The sequence below is a fragment of the Hesperophylax consimilis genome, chromosome 20, assembly GCF_061612785.1.
Source record: "Hesperophylax consimilis isolate HC1 chromosome 20, BYU_Hcon_1.0, whole genome shotgun sequence".
NCBI lineage: Eukaryota > Metazoa > Arthropoda > Insecta > Trichoptera > Limnephilidae > Hesperophylax > Hesperophylax consimilis.
The window spans coordinates 20,952,512-20,973,293 of record NC_142855.1 but is presented as its reverse complement, the minus strand read 5'-3'; the positions used below and the strand labels follow the sequence as shown (position 1 = coordinate 20,973,293).

Here is a 20,782-nt window from a genome sequence, read left to right as displayed (position 1 = left end):
AGAATTCATTTTCCTCAGAATTCGTCTTCGTGAACTCTTTGTGAACTGGACAAATTGTTTTATTTTTATTTAGAATATATTTTTTTAAATTTTTCTTGAAGCACAAACAGAATATTTAAAGTACAATCTTGTGGGAAGTATAAAATAACTTAACGTGCAAATACTAATGCGTCTGCAGCAATCACATTTGCACATTCACAGAAGCAAAAACAACAATATCAGTATTTTTAAACAAAGTTAAATATTACAAAAATTAAAAGACATAATAATTTAGAAAAATATTTTTAAATTAGGTATATAATAGAAAATATCAAACCATCAAATATCGAAAAATAATTATTTTTTTTGTAGGTACAGAGATTGTGGAGATATCTTTTAAAATAAGTTATATTATTTTCGAAAATATCTATACTAGTATGTGGTTTAGCAAGATCGTTGTATGATCGAGACATTTTAGACATATGATTAAAATATCCAGGTTTATTAGCGAAAATTTCGATCCATATATATATATATATATATATATATATATATATATATATATATATATATATATATATATATATATATATATATATATATATATATATATATATTATAAATATTCATAAACATCTAAACATACAATATCAAAATATCTAACATGTATATATATACACACAAACCTGGTTCCACCGTGGGAACAGCAGTGAATTTTAAGTCATCCGTTTGTAGAAAATGAATAGTTGCAATTGGAACATGAGGAAGGTTTTTCCCGAGTAAATCAATGTGGGGCACTCGTAACATGAAAAAGGTTATTTTCTACTGTTCTTTTTATTCATAAATATGAATAGTTGAACATGGAACATGAAAATGGTTTTTCTACACTGTGAGTCAGCATATGTCTCATAAAATTTCCGTTTCGAGAAAAGTCGCAATCGGAACATGAAAAAAGTTAATCCTTTTTGTGAGTTAGCATATGTTGTGTCAAACTACTATTTCGAGTACATGAATAGCTAGACTCGGAATATGAAAAAAGTTTTTCTCCAGTATGAGTCAGCATATGGTGCGTCAGATATCTCTTTCGAGAAAGTGAAAAGTTGCATATGAAACATGAAAAAGGTTTTTCTGCACTGTGGGTGAGCATATGGCTCCTTTGATGGCTCTTTCGAGAACATGAAAAGTTGCATATGGAACATCAACAAGGTTTTTATGAACTATGGGTCAGCATATGTCTCTTCAATTTTTGTTTGAAGAACAAGAATAGTTGCACTCGGAACATGAAAAAGTTTTTTCTCTGCTGTGAGTTAGCATGTGGCGCGTCAGATTGATCTTTCGTGAAAATGAATAGTTGCACTCGGGACATGCAAAAGTTTTTTCTCTACTGTGGGTCAGCATATGGTTCCTTAGATAGCTGTTTTGAGAACATGAAAAGCTGCATATGGAACATGAAAAAGATTTTTCTCCATTGTCGGTCAGCATATGGCTCCTTAGATCGCTCTTTCGTAAACATGAATAGTTGCACTTGGGACATGAGAAAGGTTTTTCTCCACTGTGGGTCAGCATATGGCTCCATAGATTGCTCTTTTCAGAACATGAAAAGTTGCATGTGGAACATGAAAAAGGTTTTTCTCCACTGTGGGTCAGCATATGTCTCTTCAAATGATTGTTTGAAGAACATGTATAGTTGCACTCGGAACATGAAGAAGGTTTTCTCCACTGTGAGATAGCATGTGGCGCGTCAGATTGCTCTTTCGTGAACATGAATAGTTGCACTCGGGACATGAGAAAGGTTTTTCTCCACTGTGGGTCAGAATATGGCTCCTTAGATTGCTCTTTCGTGAACATGAATAGTTGCACTCGGGACATGCAAAAGTTTTTTCTCTACTATGGGTCAGCATATGGTTCCTTAGATAGTTCTTTTGAGAAGATGAAAAGCTGCATATGGAACATGAAAAAGGTTTTTCTCCATTGTGGGTCAGCATATGCCTCCTTAGATCGCTCTTTCGTAAACATGAATAGTTGCACTCGGGACATGAGAAAGGTTTTTCTCCACTGTGGGTCAGCATATGCCTCCTTAGATCGCTCTTTTGAGAGAATGACAAGCTGCATATGGAACATGAAAAAGATTTTTCTCCATTGTGGGTCAGCATATTATGCCTCCTTAGATTTCTCTTTTGAGAACTTGTATAGTTGCACTCGGAACATGAGAAAGGTTTTTCTCCACTGTGGGTCAGTATATGGCTCCTTAGATTGCTCTTTAGTGAACACGAATAGTTGCACTCGGGACATGAGAAAGGTTTTTCTCCACTGTGGGTCAGCATATGCCTCCTTAGATCGCTCTTTTGAGAGAATGAAAAGCTGCATATGGAACATGAGAAAGGTTTTTCTCCATTGTGGGTCAGCATATGCCTCCTTAGATTTCTCTTTTGAGAACTTGTATAGTTGCACTCGGAACATGAGAAAGGTTTTTCTCCACTGTGGGTCAGTATATGGCTCCTTAGATTGCTCTTTAGTGAACACGAATAGTTGCACTCGGAACATGAGAAAGGTTTTTCTCCACTGTGGGTCAGAATATGTCTCTTCAAATTATTGTTTGAAGAACATGTATAGTTGCACTCGGAACATGAAAAAGGTTTTGCTCCACTGTGGGTCAGCATATGGCTCCTTAGATTGCTCTTTTGAGAACATGTATAGTTGCACGCGGAACATGAAAAAGGTTTTTCTCCACTGTGGGTCAGCATATGTCTCCTTAGTTTGCTCTTTTCAGAACATGAAAAGTTGCATGTGGAACATGAAAAAGGTTTTTCTCCACTGTGGGTCAGCATATGCCTCCTTAGATCGCTCCTTCGTAAACATGAATAGTTGCACTCGGAACATAAAAATGGTTTATCCTTACTGTGAGTCAATATATGGGCTTTCAAATGGCTCTTACGGGAACATGAATAGTTGCACTCGGAATATAAAAAAGGTTTTTCTCCACTGTGAGTCGGCGTGTGGCTCATCAGACGGCTCTTTTGAGAACAGAAAAATAATGATTTTTCCACAGGATGCGTCTTTAGATCTGTCGACAAATTAGGAAAAAAATACGTATATAGAAAGCTAAACAAGTCTTATAACCTACGTACAGCGTAAATAGGTTATAAGATTTGTCTAGCTTTATCACACTTTTAAAATGTGTGATAAGTCGTCAGTGTGTTGATTTATCATCGAACTGAAAATGCTTGTACTAAGCGAAACCGGTAATTTTAAGAAAATCAAATAAATAACTTGTTTTTCAAAACAAGCAGCTGGAATTATTAAAACTTACATAAAAACGTGGTTTGATCTGCAGTCTGGGAAATGCTTTCAAAGCGTTCTAAGTAGTTTTTTTAACATCGCGAAGGCCACGGAAATTTATCTCCCTTCATCTTCTCGGGGTAAAAGATCCGCCTTGATGGTTAACGCCTTTTTTACAGGTTGCACATTTATGCAACCTGTAAAATATACGTACATTGCTAAACCATACCGGAGAGAACAGAGTGATACCAGATAACATAAGCACTTTGAATTCATAAAAATGTAAAACATTGGAGAGCACGAATTGTTTGACGTGTTCTCAATAATCGGTTTTACCTGATGTGTGGGTAATTCTTTCGAAACGTTCTAAGCATTCCTTTTTAATATCCGGCAGGTCAATGTCGATCTCCACGTACGGATATCCCCCTTCATCTTCTCGGGGTCGAAGATCCGCCTTGATGGTAACTGTCTCCAAATCAATGCTACCTGGATAAACAAAACAACAATACTTATATCGATAATGGATGTACATCAAAACGTATTTGTGTTAGTAGAAAGATTTAAATAAAATAAAAACATGAAACAGAACAAGATCGAGACAAATAAAAAGATAAATGTCACTGAATTCAGGATTAACACGACGTTTTGAAGACTTGTTTTTATTAAGGACGCCTGTCTCAGAAATACAAGAGATCCTGGGTTCAATTGCAAGTTGTGACCGTTATTCGTTTATTTTAATATCCTTTTCTCTTTGATTATATATTATATTCATAATATATCACGAGTAAATCCATGAAAATGATTGCATTTATACATAGAATATCGAAGCCATTCAATAATCCCCAATCCAATATAACCTTGTACCACTCATTGGTCAGAAGCATATTGGAATATGGGAGTGTTATCTGGAACCCACACTACTTGAAATATTCAAAAACTATTGAATCTGCACAAAAAACAAATTTATGATTGTTATCATTTAAACTTGGACTAAATGCCGTACTCCAGTCTTACGAGGAACGACTCCAAAACTTTAACTTAACGACCCTGGATAAAAGAAGACAATGTGCTGACTTAATATGTCTACACAAAATTGTTCATGACAAGCTTGAAGCAACTCATTGTCTGAGAAATATTCTTATTAAAGTTCCTCATAGACGTAATTTAAGAAGGCAGAATTTATTCCATCTAGAATTTTTTAAGAACAATATAGCATACTTCAATCCATTGTCTCGAATTTGTCGTCTGTACAATTCTATTGAGTGTAACTACATAGATATATATGCAAATAGTCTCGCTTATTTTAAACAGCAAATTAGCAATAGATTGTGAATGTTTCATGTTATTTTTTATAAACTGAGAATGTTTCTTTGTTTTTGATTTCACATATTGATCTATATGTTTTTTTAATTTTTTTATATCTCTTTTTTTGCCTTGTTCACGTTTTGCTGTTATCTATTCTTAATACACAGTGTAAAATGACACTTAAACTTTTTTTTTTTTATGTGACACCTCACAAACTAACTTAACTATGTCACCACCCGGTTGGGCGGCGTTGTGAGGCGGAGTAAGGTAGGGGCTGTGAATGATGTGAACATTTTTAAGTGGACTGTTGACTTATGTTTTTTTTCATGTTTATAGTCTGTAAATGTTCCTTAACAATAAAATAAATTAATTATTACCTTCAAAATAGGTAAATATAAAAATTTACATGGTATGATATTTTTATTAATAATTGTATTAATACTAAAAACAAGTTGAAGATAAACCTAGACACAAATCATCCAGCATGGAGCTTCGAATGTTCAGTATACAAAAGGAAATTGGAATTGGAGAAGAAAAAGGTAATTTTTTTATAAAAAGCAACCAAGTGCAAGGAATCATATATTTAAATATTCAGAGTCTGATATCGAATAATGAAGAAATCCAGACACTGATTGAACGAAATGATCCTGCACTTGTAATGTTAAGCGAGACTCACATAACATGCGATATTGAAGACAGCGAAGTTACTTTTCAAGGTTATACAACAATACGCTGTGATTCCTACAGTAGACACACAGGGGGAGCAATAATAATTATCAAAAAAGACATATTATATGAAGTTATTTCTAACACAAAATACGAAAAGAACTGCTGGATACTAGCGATCAGGATAACTTCTGAATATAAGAAAGGAGTATACGGAGTAATTTACCATTCTCCAAATGCAAGTACCAAAGACTTTCTATCATTTATAGAGAACTAGTGCACCCAAAACCTCGAAAAAGAAGAAGACAATATCCTAACTGGTGACTTTAATATAAATTTCAAAAATTTGAATGATACATATACTAAAAGACTTAAAAAAATTATCCAAGCATCGGGAATGAAACAACTTGTTAAAAGTGAGACACGAATAACGGATAAATCCAGGACGTTAATTGACCTTGTGATATCCAACAGATTAGATTTGAATGTAAAAGTTCTAGATGAGCCAAAAATAACCGACCATAACCTTATCCACATTACAGATAACACAAAAAGAACTAATACGAAAACCAGCAAAGTAATAAAATACTGAAATTATAAAAAATATATCAGTGAAAGGTTAATTGAACTTCTTGGTGATATGAATGAATTTCATCAAATGGAATTTAATGAAAAGTCTAAATCATTAATAAATAACCTTCAAGAAGTAATCGACCAGTTAATACCAATCCAAACTATTAAAATAATAGGAACAAATAAATGGTATAACATAGAACTACAATCAATACAATATGAAAGAGATAGACTGTACAAAATTGCAAAAATCTCAAGAAACTCACAAGACTGGAAAGCATTCAAAAATGCAAGAAATAAATACTCAAAAACAACTGAAAGTTTGTAAGAACGATTACTTCAAAAATAAAATTATCTGTGAAAAAGGAGACACTAAAAAAATGTGGAAAACCATAAAAGGATTAATCCAAACTGAAGATGAAGGGATGAAACATGACATTGAATTTACACATCAGATATAGGGTAGCATACAGAACTGCTTCAACAAATATTTTGTAAACAGCATAACGGAATTACATCAGAGTATACCAATACTGAAGGAAGACAACCGCGTGAGAAATGTTCCCCTAAACCGAGAAAAACCTGTGTTTAAAGAGATTGATGAAACATTTCTTTTACAGATTCTAAACAGCACCAAATCAAAAGAGAGTCCAGATGGAATAAGTTTTACAGTTTTAAGGGATACAATGCCAGTGATAGGACCTCATCTACTGAACATAATAAATGAATCGTTAAGAAGTGGAAAATTTCCAAACACATGGAAAACATCTATTATGATCCCGATTCCGAAAGTTGTTAATACCAGAAAATGTGAAGAATTTAGACCTATAAATATGTTACCAAAATACGAACAGGTACTAGAAATTGTAATAGAGAAACAACTCGTTGAGTATTTGAAAAAACATCATATATTATGTGACGAACAATCAGGATTCCGTAATAATAACTCTTGTTAAGCTGCAATAAACATTGTGATTGATACATAGAAGAAAGAAACAGATAATAAAAAAATCACCATTGCAGCATTCTTAAATATTAAAAGAGCATTTGAAACGATAGAAAGGAAAAAAACTTTGGGAAAAATTAGAAGATATAGGTCTTTCTGAAGTAGCTCTAAATCTTTTCAAAGAATATCTCCATGAAAGAAAACAGGTAACAAAAGTGGAAAGCTCAGAATCAGAACCGATAGAAAACAACCTCGGTGTTCCACAAGGGTCGGTATTAGGTCCAATTCTATTAATTATTTACATTAATGATATAATTAAAACCATAAAACATTGCAAAATTAGATTATTTGCAGACGATACATTAATCTATATTTCATGTGAAGAGTATATAGATGCAATCAATAAATTAAATGAAGACCTACAAAATATAGCGAAATGGCTGAAATTAAACAAATTAAAACTGAATGTCAACAAAACAAAATATATGGAAATGGGCAACAAAACGCATAACACAGAGATAAAATTGACAATTAATGACGAAAAAATTGAAAAAGTAAATGAAATTAAGTACCTGGGTGTGATACTAGATTCAAAACTAACTTTCGCAGCAAATTTTGAATATGTGCTAAAGAAGGTATCTAAAAAAGTCAATTTTCTTAGAAGATTAAGAAATAAACTAAATGGAAACACTACAGAGCTGATTTATAAAACTGTAGTTGCTCCACATTTAGATTATTGCTCTACTTTGTTGTATTTGGCCAATGAAGGAAACTTGAACAAGCTAGATGTTATACAGAATAGAGCTATGAGATGTATACTAGGAAAAGGAAAATACGCAAGCATAGATCAAATGAGAGAACAGCTAAATTGGATTTCTATAAAAAAGAGACTATTATTTAATGTGTTAATTTTTGTACATAAAATCATGAACAACCAAATGCAAAAATATTTTAAGGATGAAATTGTTTTTAATAGAGATTAATTTTTTTTAGAATTATTTTTAATGATTTAATAATTACGAAACCAGAAATGTAAATAGGATTAGATTGCCACATATGAAAAAAACAAAATCACAGAACTGCCTAATGTACAAAGGACTAAAAATGTATGATGAAATGCCTGAAAGTCTGAAGAATGAAGGAAGAATGAATGTATTTAAAAAGAAATGTTATATTTATTGTAAAAATATGTAAAATTACAAAATGAAATATGATCTTGTTTATATTAGTTTATATTCAAATATATGAACTAACTCAATAAATAATAAAAAAAATAAAAAAAATTATATGGTTTATATAAGAAATAAGAAACACCAAGATGTCCGCTTCAGACATTCTTCCGATTCTTCAGCATAAAACGACGTTTTTTCTTGAGCACTTTCATTGCGGAGTATGGTAGTTAGGAATGATGTTTTCTTCCATCAATATATGTGTATTTTTAACATACAATAAAGAATGTAACTTAAATCATGTCACAAATAAATTTTCGACACGACATTTCAAAACGGTCATGAATTTAGAACATCCGAATTTAATGTCCTAAATTTTTAGCATATGCAACTTACTGGCTGACGGAATACTCTCCGCATATTGCAAACATTCATTCTTTACATTTTGGAGGTCGATGTCTATATCCGTGTACGGTATTTCACCGTCTTCTTCCTGGGGCCCTGGTTCCGTCTTGATGGAAACATTATCTGGATTTAGTAGATTCATGGCACTGCCCTGTGGTAGCGACAGCTTCAAACCAAAACAAACATACCTGAAAAGATCAGTGATAATGGAAGTGAATGACCTTTACATTTATTTATTTTTACTAACAAAAGTTTTTTTCACACATAAATACAGGGGGAAATAGGGGAAACAGTTTTTTTGTTACTGATATCTCTAACATATTTCTTGAAAGTGTTCAAAATTAGAAGAGAACAATAATAGAATTTCATTAATTCTTCTGGTGGTGATTTTCCAAAGTAATATTTTCGTTAGTGGGTATAGTGGTGTTCGGAAAATGAAGTGTTTAGTTTAGGGCATGCAAATATGTATTTAAGGATTGTACTATTTTCAGTAATGAATCCGAAATTTTGTTTTTCTATAAAAAAAATTGAATACATGTTTGAATTTTTCACAAATAACTGAAATTTGAGAGAATCGCCACCAATCGTGCAATAACCCAACATATACTACATTATAATATCTATCTCTAAAGATTGAGTGTATTGTTAAAGAATTCTTTTTACTTTCGTACACCATAATGGATTTTGTCAATACACGATATGAGAACAATGGATATTACTATGACTGACGTATAAGCAATCAGAGACTTGGATTAGAGGAAGAAAGAGTGAGCAGATATACCGTAGCATTAAACTAAAAGCCGTGGACAGAGCATTATAGCGATTTTTTATGAATGGCATTGAATCCATATCCAAATGCCTGGCAACCATCTTGTATGACATACTTTTGAAATTATTTATAAGCAAACTGGCGCAAATGGTATGCAAATTTAATGAATTATTTTTATTTAATTTCTGTATCATTAGTGCAATTATAACGGCTTATAAATTTATTTAATTTGGTGACTGGATAACTAATCAAAATGAAAACTCAACATACATTTTTTAAAAAGTGATGGAAAGCCATGAAAAGTGATGCAAAAACTAGGTTAAATATCTAGCCTAAATTTTGTTTCATCACTATTATTGACCTTATATGATTTTTAAAAGGTGTGTTGAATTGTCAGTTTGATGACTTATCATAGAAGCATATAAACAGTGTTGCTGTCTCACTTTAATAGTGCTTAAGTCAAGGTTGACATCTAATTATTCTATTTATGTTCGAATCATACAACTTGGTATAAGAAACTAGGTCACGTTAGATACATCGCGGTTGTTTGTTTTAGCCTGCCATAGCTCAAATTAAAGATCAGTGGTCGTTCAGTTAGATTTGGAATAACGGCTGCTACCAAAATAAATATGAATATTATTACTTACCAATAACTATCACAAGTGTGGGATGATAAATCTAACTGCGCGGGTTGAACGTTGAAAGGGTATTATGTAGAGTTACAGATTGGAAACATGATGGAACAACTGGCAGTGAAGAAAGGATGTGTCAAAATTATTGCTAAGTTGTACATAGACAATAATGAAGTCATAGACAGTAAATTATATATTTGCTTTTATCAAATAACTTGAGTTATTTTGTATGTTTATTTAGATATTTTGATAAAAATGTTTCATAAATCTGAAAATATTTTAACGCTATCGTTTGGACGGTTTCAGCCCTCTGATTGAGCAAATTCAAATCGTATGATTCGGGCGAATTCCGCATAGCCGTAGCGCAAAATAAGTAAAACGGTGGTCTGCAGGCAAAAAACGACCACTCTTCCCCTCAACTTCAACCGACCATAAGGTTCATTTCAGTTTGTAGGCGACCGGACCCAAAAAACTAAAACTCGTAAACTTAGACCCGAATTTATACTGAAATACCGTTACAAAATTTAATTGCAACCTCACGGCGATCAAAACTGGAAACTCTCAACTCACCGAAGAAATTCCGCAGTTGTTATATTTCCAAGCAGCAGGTTCACCAGTAAAAATATTAAGTTTTAACAAGGAAACTTTTGTACCAAAAACATATTTAACATTTGGTTTTTTTTCGCCGTCGTGCCGTTAGAGAATGTACTATTTTTGGATCACTTCATGTTCCGTCACGCCGATTTGCTTTTGACAGGCCGTGTGCTAACCAATAGTATGGTCCGAATTTGAACTGTACAGTTTGAATTCACACACGTCAACCATAATCACGGAGTGCCGTGAGCCGTACAATCGCATCGAAACGTTCGTCTTGTCAAAACCAATGTGTATACTATCGCCGGTTATTTATAGGAATAATCCCTTAATACGTATTTTATCGCAACCAATTCAAAATAACGAGTGCTACCGTACAACGATCACCGTTCCAGTGCTGACAGATGATTCTCGAGATGCAGATTTCGTTCGCCACCCGGTAAGCTGACTGTGAATTAACCTTACAAATTGTGTTATCGCATTCGCCTGTCATAAGCCAAAGGCTTTATCCATGCTTTATCTGTGTGGAATAGCCCTTTAAAATACGGCTATCCCAACCCTTGTTCGATCCTCGAACACTTCATGTTATACGAGTTTTCTTCAAAATTATCCTTTCTGCTCACATAAATTTTTGCATTAAGTATATCGAAAAAAATGTTTTTTAGAATGTTATTAATTCGTGTGATTAGTTGATTAGTCGATTAATTGAGTGATTTCAAAATATCCAAGAGATGGCAGCACCGGTCCTCCTGTCACCTATTCCGTCGACCAAATCTATGGACTGAGGCAGGGGCATTTAACTAAGCTTTGGCCTTGAAACTCATTTGAAACCGCCACGCCCACCTCAAAATTCTTATAGAAAACGAATAATATGGCTAAGAGCTCAGATCTCATTAGTTAGAGCAGAAGGATTGGTTTGATCTCTCGCTCTCTACCATAATGACTCGTGTAACAGAAAGAGATGACGGAATTTTCCCGTTTGACAGTTTTCAAATCATTCCAACAGAAATGAAAGTGGTTTATTTATACACGCAGGTTGTCATTTGCTGCCGAAATACTAAAATTTCGCGTCGAAAATATTGCGTGTTAAAGTTGTTCGTGATAAAAATTTAATATAAGCCAGTATAGTGTTAGCGAGTTACAAACATATATTCAACCTACCTACGTAAGTTCAAGTTTAAAGTGAATTGACAGTTTTTAGGTTATTACGTAACATACTTGGCATATGTCTTCCTAAACGACGTATAAATGTTATTTATTATATCGACCAACTTATTCATGTTATTGATTAGTGTTATCCTGTATTGTCTTATTGTTTTGGTGAAATTAAAGTTTTGAAACATAATATGTAATAATGAGTTCAAAATAGGCTGAAAAATGTCTGAATTCATCGTCGTACTGTCGGACAATCATGTTTTGGAATTTTTCTTGTAATTTTGGGTTTCTTCTTCTCAGATTAACAAGTTTCATCTTAAAGAAATAAACTGTAAAAGTTCATTTTCTTAGTCAGATGAACCTTGCCCTCGGAAAACATTTCGACATTTTTCTGCTTCAAGGACATTTTTATTTTTATAATAGTTTTTTTTTTGGGCTAGTGAGTGAACAGAGTAGGCTGAGAGCAATTATGTTGTCTATGGTCGCATCTTTTTTAAATGGCCTTGAGTTTCCTCTACCTTGTGTACTGCTCTGCTCCGCACGGTAGGTACTGCTTGTATATCTGTGGTTAAGTACTGTATAATTCCGTTACATACAAAAAGCCCGAAGATATCTCATCTAGACAGTGGTATATTTATGGACTGTGGTCTTCCAAAGATCTGTCATTTCGATAGCTATTTGCAATTTGTTTTCCGACAACAAACCTAGTTTGCTCGATTTGTAAGTAAAATGCACAGAAATTTCGGTCAGTGGACTATTTTCCAATTGAAGGAAGAATTAAAAGGACGTAATGCCAAAACTGTTGGTAAAAAAGCAATTCTCGTAGAAAGGTTAGTAAATACACCACTATTGCTTATTTATATTGCCTACGATAATTTCTTTTCTAATTTATCAATAGTTATTATCATAATGCGTTTTATTTAACTCGAAGACTATGATAAACTTCATAATTTCAATCCTGCTGGCGTTGCAGACGAAGATGTCTTGGAAATGAAGCCGGAAGATTTTCAAGACATCAACATGGCCTCTAATATTCCAGCACTGACGCGGGAAGAACTACATAAATTCAGTGTTTCCTGGGAAATTTTGAAGAACACCGACAAAGCGTTAAATATGTATTCTGAACAATATTTGCTGAGTGTTCGAAGTGCACATTAAAATGGCACAACCTATATTTTAAGAAAGTATGCTTCGGAGTACAGGAAACATCTTTCGTATGCTGTCTATATATGTCTATAAAAAAGTACGGGGCGCCATCGTGGCAGCCGGCAGCGTTTTACAATCGCTTCTCGTTTATTTTTAAAATATTGAGAAATTCTCAATTTTTTCAGTGTAAATATACCATTAAATAATAATTTAAATTTTTAGGTTAAGTGAATAAACTCGAAATAATTTTAAAGTTACCAGTGTGGACGTAATTCGGAATTTCAGAATAATGTTTGTTACGATTTAAAAATCAATCTAACAGTGTTTCTAAATACAGTGCCATAGACCGAATAATTTGTGCCCTGACCATTGACCATTGACCACATGTTTTGTCCCTTCGGGGGCCGGGTCTCATCTCACTAACACCTTGTTTTGTTTTTTGTGTTACTGAAAATATGTACCCGATAATATAAATGTGCAAGCCGGTTAGTTTACGGGGTGATTGTGTACGATAGAGAAGAACTAATTGGTTTAAAAAACACTCGTGTGGCATTAAAACCTTTAGCGGCTGCAAAAATTAACTTTTACCATCTAAATCGCAACCCTGCTAAGAAAATAAGATTTAGAGGTTGTCGGGGAGGACGAAATCGCAAAAATAAATTAATAAAAATTAGTGCAGTAACCCACAATCCTGAACATGAGAAGACAGATGAAATGAAAACTTCAATAAGAGGCGTATCCATACAGCGCCATGCAAATTTACAAACCCGCCGACTCGCAGCGGCAAATTGGAATGCACGCTCAGTGAACAACAAGGTGGATGATGTACACGATATTATTAGCCAGAAGAAACTAAACATCCTATCGATTACTGAGACGTGGCATGAAAACTATGACTCCACCTCCATAAAAAAATTGCGAGCTCTTGGCTATACGGTCGTAGAACAGGCAAGACGAAAGTCGCCCGACGACCCCAGAAACAATAACATCTCGTTTGTGAATCATGGAGGGGTGGCTATTATTGGTCGTCAAGGACTGCGTATATCCAAAATGTATTTCTTCAATGGGGGCGTCTTTCACACTAATCACTATCTACCGACCGGGGTCGAGGATCATCATTGCGGATTTTTATAACGAATTTGCGCAACTTTTATGGCGGGTAAATGCCCTAACGGGTGCCCTCATTATAACCGGGGACTTTAATATCAGAATAGATAGGAAAACTGACATTAACACAACAAAATTTCTTGATGTCTTAGAGTGCTACGGATGTAGGCAATGGGTAGATACTCCGACTCATGACGCAGGCGGAATACTTGATATTTTTGTATCTAGGAATACTGACCCACCGCTAATAACCGAAGTAATAGACGTGGGTCTCTCAGATCACAGGCTTGTGCGTACCGAAGTAGACTTTAATCCTTCCAAACCTGTCTACAAAACGAAGACGACCAGAGCGTGGCGAAAGTTTCACTTTGCCCTCTTTGAGGAAGAACTGAAGACTTCCATCCTTGCAAAATACGACATAAATAGTAACGTAATTTCGACATCTGGCCTAGTAGAAGTCTATAATGATATTTTAACTACACTAATAAACAAACATGCCCCCTTTTCGACCAAAACCTGTGCTGTTCGCAAGTCTGATTCTTGGTTTGACGCAGAATGCCGGGAAAAGAAGAGGGCTATGCGCCGACTTGAGAGGATATACAGGAGCGGAAAACTAGCCAGCCAAAGGGAAGCGTGGGTTAGTGTGCAAACTGAATATAGGGAAACAATTCGGAGAAAAAGAACTGATTACTGGATAACGAAGATTGAGAGTGAAGATTCGGACCCCCAGCAACTTTGAAATTCGCTTAAAACTGTCAGAGGTGAGTCTGAAAACTCAACCACGGCAGCGCTCAGTCCGAAAGATTTTTCCGACTTTTTCCAAGAAAAAATCGACAATATTCGGGCCACAACAGCATCTGCACCTCCACCTACGTTCACCACCTACAACGGCGAATCCTTTATTAAGTTCGCACACACTACATCGGAAGAAGTCACCAAAGTTGTGTCCAGTTCACTAAACAAACAATGTGCTTTAGACCCAATCCCAACGTGGCTTCTGAAAAGTGTCTGAAACATATAGTACCATTCCTTGTTTACTTATATAACAAAACTTTTGACTTAGGCGAGGTACCCCAACTGCTTAAGAAGGCCCTTGTTTCAACAATTCTAAAGAAACCCCAACTAGATTCTGAGGATTTAAGTAATTATCGTCCTGTGTCAAACCTACCGTTCATCTCAAAAATCCTAGAAAAAATTGTGATCAGGCAGATAACCGCCCATCTGGCGAAAAACGAACTGCTGTCAAAGTACCAATCAGCTTATAGGAGGTACCATTCTACAGAGACTGGATTACTGCGCGTGTTGTCAGATTTGATGCTTGCAAATGAGTCAGGTAAGCTAGCTTTGCTATCATTATTGAATCTGAGTGCAGCATTTGACACCATCGACCACAATTTCCTGATCGACAGACTGGAAAAAACTTTTGGACTGGGTGGTGAAATTATTAAGTGGATAAAATCATACCTCTGTGGCCGAACCCAATCTGTACAAGTGGGCGGTAAAAACTCTCCCTACGTGACCCTGACTTCTGGAGTCCCCCAGGGTTCAGTCTTGGGGCCCCTACTTTTTATTCTGTTCATCAACGATGTTGCCAAAATTATAGATTCATTCGGACTTCTTTCCCATTGCAATGCTGACGATCAGCAAATCTATTTCTACTGTGCACCGAATGAGAAAGACAAATTAAAAGATATCACTGTTAAATGCATTGGTGCCATAACAGAGTGGATGTCTTCGAACAAACTTAGACTAAATCCATCCAAAACAGAATTTCTCTGGACAGCAACAAAAAAGCGCCAGTCAATGTTAGACAAAACTCCTCTCATTACTTCTGGCTGCAACATCATCCCTAAAAATGCCATTAAACTCCTAGGTGTTCATCTAGATGAAGATCTCTCACTCAAATCCCAAATTAACAAAACAGTAAGCGCAGGCTTCTTTCACCTGCGTCAAATCAAATCTATAAAAATAAATATTCCGGCTAGCGCCACAAAGATGTTAGTAAACTCCTACGTTGTATCACGACTGGACTATTGCAATGGCATATACGCAAGTCTCCCTAAAATATACACTGACAGACTTCAGTCAGTTTTCAATGCTGCAGCAAGGCTGATAACCGGTGTTCCCAAATATTCCCACATCTCACAACATTTGCGGAACCTTCATTGGCTTAAGTGCGCTGAGAGAATCCAATTCAAACTCTGCTGGATGGTTTTTAAATCCGTACATGACATGGCGCCACCCTACTTGTCGGAACTCTGCATTCCAAACGATGTTAATGTTAGGCAAGCAACGCTTCGATCAGCATCTTCAACAGCCATAGGTAGACTTTCAGTACCTATGCGCAATCACAATACCAATTTTGGAGACCGAGCTTTTGCAGTAGCAGGCCCAACAGCTTGGAACAAACTCCCTTCATACTTTCGAAAGATCGACAGCTCATCTGAGTTCAGAGCAAAACTAAAGACTCACCTTTTCAACTTGTCGTATCCAGAACGATGACCTTTTTTATTTTTTTTTATTCATCAGTGGTATTTCATTGCTCAGTCCAGGGGATTTTTCTATTTTACTTTTTTTTTTCACCGTTATTAACCGTTTATTACGCGTAAACAATTTTTTTTTTTTTTTAAATATTTTATAACTGACACCACGCGCAGAAATCATAACAATCGGTATTTGTAAATAAAAATTAAATATTTATGTTAGTCGTAAATCTCTAGTTTAAGCCGTAGTTGTAAGTTGTTTTGTAGCGGTATTGTGTAAAACTTGGTCATAAAAATATGTATAGCTTAAGTCGTTAGTTAAAAGTCTTAGTTGTAAATCACTCGACATTAGTCTTAGTTATAAGTCTCTCTCTATCTATGAAACTTAGTTATAAACCAAAAAGTAATTAAGTCTAAGTGATCGAGGCATAAATTAAGTTGTTAAGCGCCCTTGAGGTGATTTTCTCACGAAAACGGCACTATATAAATAATCAAATCATTATTATTACTATAATTATATTGGAATGCCAATGTGAGTGTGCAGCCGGCGTGGGGCCTAATGCACATTGCAAGCACGTATTTGTAGTTCTACATGGAATAGTAGATTTTAGTGAAAATAAAAAAAATTTTGTTCAACAAAGTTGTACAAGCATGTTACAAAATTTTCATACACCAAGGAAATATCATGGTGCGCCTATAAAAGCGGAATATCTGCAACTAAAAAAACAGCAGTTGTCTCAACACAAGCTCCTTGATTTTGATCCTAGGCCTACTACTTCGATTAAAAACAAAAATTACCCAACTGCTCGGGCCAGTTATTGTTGCATAGTATTTGGTTCGAGTTGTTTCCCACCCGCGTTCCGCGCCTTTCACCTACATGAGTCAGTTGTTAAAGTATCGCGCCGCCCGCAAGGTTCCGCTTCCGCATAACCTATATTGAGTTATTAAACCCACCGCGCCGCGCTGTATACGGCAAATGTTAAACCGCAAAGAACGCCGTGAAGAGTACATAAAAATAGCAATATATAACGCATTGAACCATTTCGCAATTCTAATATCACTATTCCTTTTCCTTGACCTCCTCCAATACTAACAATTACCCCCACCTGTGATTAAAGCAGAGCAAAGTGGAAGGTGCCGACAGTTGGAGATATTGGTAAGTCAATCAAACAATATCACAAAAAATCGCAAATTACAGTCCATTCACGCCGCAACATTTGGTCCTTCGAGCCGGATTATATTGAGAATTACATTTTGGTAATTCTAGAACCATTTATTCCTATTCAATCGAAAATCGCATTAATTTTGTGTAAGAATTCAGTTAGCAATACTCGCCCGCTATTTGAAATTACATGCCTAGGTATAGGTACTCTTTGATATTTTGGGTAATTAAATTATTTATCGATGTTGTTGTAGCAAATTTATTCGGTGCAAATCGCAAAGATATTCCAGCGTAATATATTCGTCTTTGTATTAATGCCAACCTAAGTACGTACGTAAACATCGCTTGAGTTTATGGCACAATATATTTAATTATTTGGAAAATAACTTCTCCACTATAATTCGTCAGTACAAATTGTCGCCCAGTACACTTGTGTTTCTTGCGCATTATTTTATAAATAATTAAACTTTTAGTTTGCAGATAATTCTAAAAATGGAAGACAAACTAAAAAGACAATTAGTTTTACTAAAAGGGAAAAGAGATATTATTCTAAAAAGGGTTCAAAATTTAGTTTTGCTTGCAAATAATTTGCCAATCAATTTCGACGCGTCACGCTCAGGTGAAGCATTTATGTCCGAATCTGAAAGTATTTTAGAAATTAAAAATAAATTTGAATTAATTATTGATCAAATTAACGAGAATACTCTTACGTCAGACCCGAATTCTGAACCAGATTATTCAAGCTGGGAACAGTTTGAAGAATTATACACACGTATTATTCGCGCACGAAATAATTTTAAACCAAATTTAGCTACAAAACCGCAAACATCTACATCTGCGTGTGCTGCTACGACTAATAATAATAATTTTATTAAGTTACCCGCTATAGAATTACCTACGTTTGATGGACGGATGGAAAATTGGCACCTATTTTATGAAACATTCAAAACAAATGTTCATTTAAATTCACAACTATCTGATTCGCAACGCGTACAATATTTAATTGGAAAATTAACTGGAACCGCGAAAAATGTTACGTCAGGTTTAGAGCCAACTGGAGACACATATAAAATAATCTGGGATACGCTAGTCAATAAATATCAAGATAAGCGATCTCTTGCCACTTATTACCTGAATAACATATTTCATTCAAAAACCGTAGCTCACAACGCAAACAATCAGACAGTTTTTATAGAAAAATATTCAGCATCTATCGCCGCACTAAAACAATTGGGAATAGAAGACCTTTCGGATTTTATATTACTACAATGCGCTTTGCAGAAGTTAGAGTCGCAAACTGCACAAGCATTTGAGCTCTCAGTTCGAGAAATTGAGATTCCCACCTGCAAGCAATTGGTGTCGTTTGTGCAAGATCAGGTCAAAATTCTGCAACGAACTTCAACAACTCGTGGACCTAACACCGCCAACACACATTCAACCAGTTCCGGTGGAACTGGTCGCACAGCTCAACTCCGCACACATCATACTTACACGAGTACGCAATCAAAATGCCTTTATTGTCAAAATGAGAACCACACGCAACTGTACACTTGTACACAATTTTTAAAATTATCACCAAAGGAAAGGTTTTCCTTCGCAAAGGAAAAATCTTTGTGTTTTAATTGCTTGAGCCCGCAACATACATCTACAAAATGTAAATCAAAAGGCACTTGTCATAAGTGTCATGGCAAGCACCATACTTTTCTTCATTTTGATAAACCCAGTCAAGCAAACGCCTCCACATCCAATGGAGAAACTCAACCTAACGATGCAGAACCGCCGATATGTACTATGTCAGCAACCACGCGACAAGGGGCAACCACTGAAGTTCTTGCTACCGCCAAAGTTCACACTGTTGATCGAAACGGTGAAGAGAATACCGTCCGCTGTCTTCTAGACCCAGGCTCACAAAAACATTATATAACTTCACAATGTTGTGAAAAATTAGGCCTGGCAGTCAGTTCAGGAACGCGCTTCGCAGTCCAGGGTTTAGGTGGCAAAACGCAATCAATAAGAGGAAGTGTCACATTGACAATTCAATCTAGGATTGATCCCTACTTCAAATACTCCATAACCGCTCTAGTTTTAGAAAAAATTACCGCTCATTTACCTACTTGCAAGGTGGACTTGACGTCATATAAATTTATAAATGTTCCGCTGGCAGACGACACCTGGGCAATGCCAGGCCCAATCGATTTGCTAATTGGCGTCAGTCTGTTCTCTCAACTGTTGCTACCAAATAAGATAATCACCCCCGGTTTTCCAGTCGCGATTCAAACCACATTAGGTTATGTTTTTATGGGTGACGCCCCAGTAAATTCTCAACCAAACACCGCATTAACTTTCTGCGCTACGCACGAAATTGAGAACTTAATGCAAAAATTCTGGGAAATCGAAGATATTGGTTCGGAACCAGTTCACAGCCTCGAAGAAAAAGAAGCTGAAGACATTTTTAAAGGCACCACAACTCGCCTCGAGGACGGTTCTTATGAAGTGGCTTTGCCATTCAAAAGCAACCCTTGTGACTTAGGTGATTCATTGCAAGCTGCGCAAAATCGGTTTTATGCACTAGAAAGAAAATTTAATCATCTGCCAGAACTAAAACCGCTTTATGATGAAGTGATAAGAGAACATATTCATAAAGGTTATCTGTCCCAGGTGGAAGCCTTACCGTCAGAAAACGCATACTACATCCCGCATTACGCAGTTAGGCGTGAAGATAAAATGACAACAAAGGTGAGAGTGGTTCTGGACGCAAGCGCAAAGACAAAAACTGGTTTATCTTTGAACGATATTTTACACACGGGACCAAGCCTACAGAATGATTTATTTTGCATTCTTCTGAATTTACGCCTTTTTCCTATCGCAATATCCGCAGACGTTCGTCAAATGTATTTATGTATAAATGTTTGCAAAGAAGATCGTCGTTATCAACGAATTTTATATAGATTCGATCCGCAAAAGCCGCTTCAGGCTTACCAATACAATCGCGTAACATTCGGTCTTAAATGTAGTCCGTTCTTAGCCCTTCGAGCAATCAAACAATTAATGTTAGATGAAGGCGCTCGCTTCCCTCTTGCAAAGGATATTATTAATAGAGATGTTTATGTAGACGACATCGCTAGCTCTGCTTTAAATGAGCAAGAAGCTATCCGCGCGGCTGAAGAGTTGATTGAGCTCTTCCAGTCAGGAGGTTTTCAACTCGCTAAGTGGGCATCCAATTCCAGCACAGTTTTAGAAAACGTTCCATTGGAACATCGCCTGTCGCAAAGTGTAACTTTCGATAATGATGCATCGCTAAAAATCCTTGGGCTACGATGGCATCCTTCGGATGACATTTTCGCATTTGAAGTTACTCCAGACAATCGAACTTGTACGAAACGCAATATTTTATCATCTGTCGCTAGACTCT

General features: G+C 35.6%; 1 protein-coding gene across 1 annotated transcript; it reads right to left on the bottom strand.

Annotated features, from left to right (window-relative positions):
- Positions 1-670: 670 nt before the first annotated feature.
- On the bottom strand, positions 671-9,869 carry LOC149414318 (uncharacterized). The gene is made up of 4 exons (XM_089644313.1): positions 9,739-9,869; positions 8,314-8,510; positions 3,595-3,744; positions 671-3,043 (listed from the first exon to the last, which is right to left on the bottom strand). The coding sequence occupies exons 2-4, from the start codon at positions 8,462-8,464 to the stop codon at positions 1,638-1,640; spliced, it is 1,707 nt and encodes a 568-aa protein (XP_089500439.1). The 5' UTR covers positions 8,465-8,510; positions 9,739-9,869; the 3' UTR covers positions 671-1,637.
- Between the last annotated feature and the right edge of the window lie 10,913 nt (positions 9,870-20,782).

Coding starts and splice junctions, on each gene's coding strand:
- LOC149414318 (XM_089644313.1), bottom strand. CDS start 8,464: ATGAATCTACTAAATCCAGATAATGTTTCCATCAAGACGGAACCAGGG. Junction 3,745..8,313: donor GGAGAGTATTCCGTCAGCCA/GTAAGTTGCATA, acceptor TTGTTTATCCAG/GTAGCATTGATTTGGAGACA. Junction 3,044..3,594: donor AAGAATTACCCACACATCAG/GTAAAACCGATT, acceptor ATTTGTCGACAG/ATCTAAAGACGCATCCTGTG.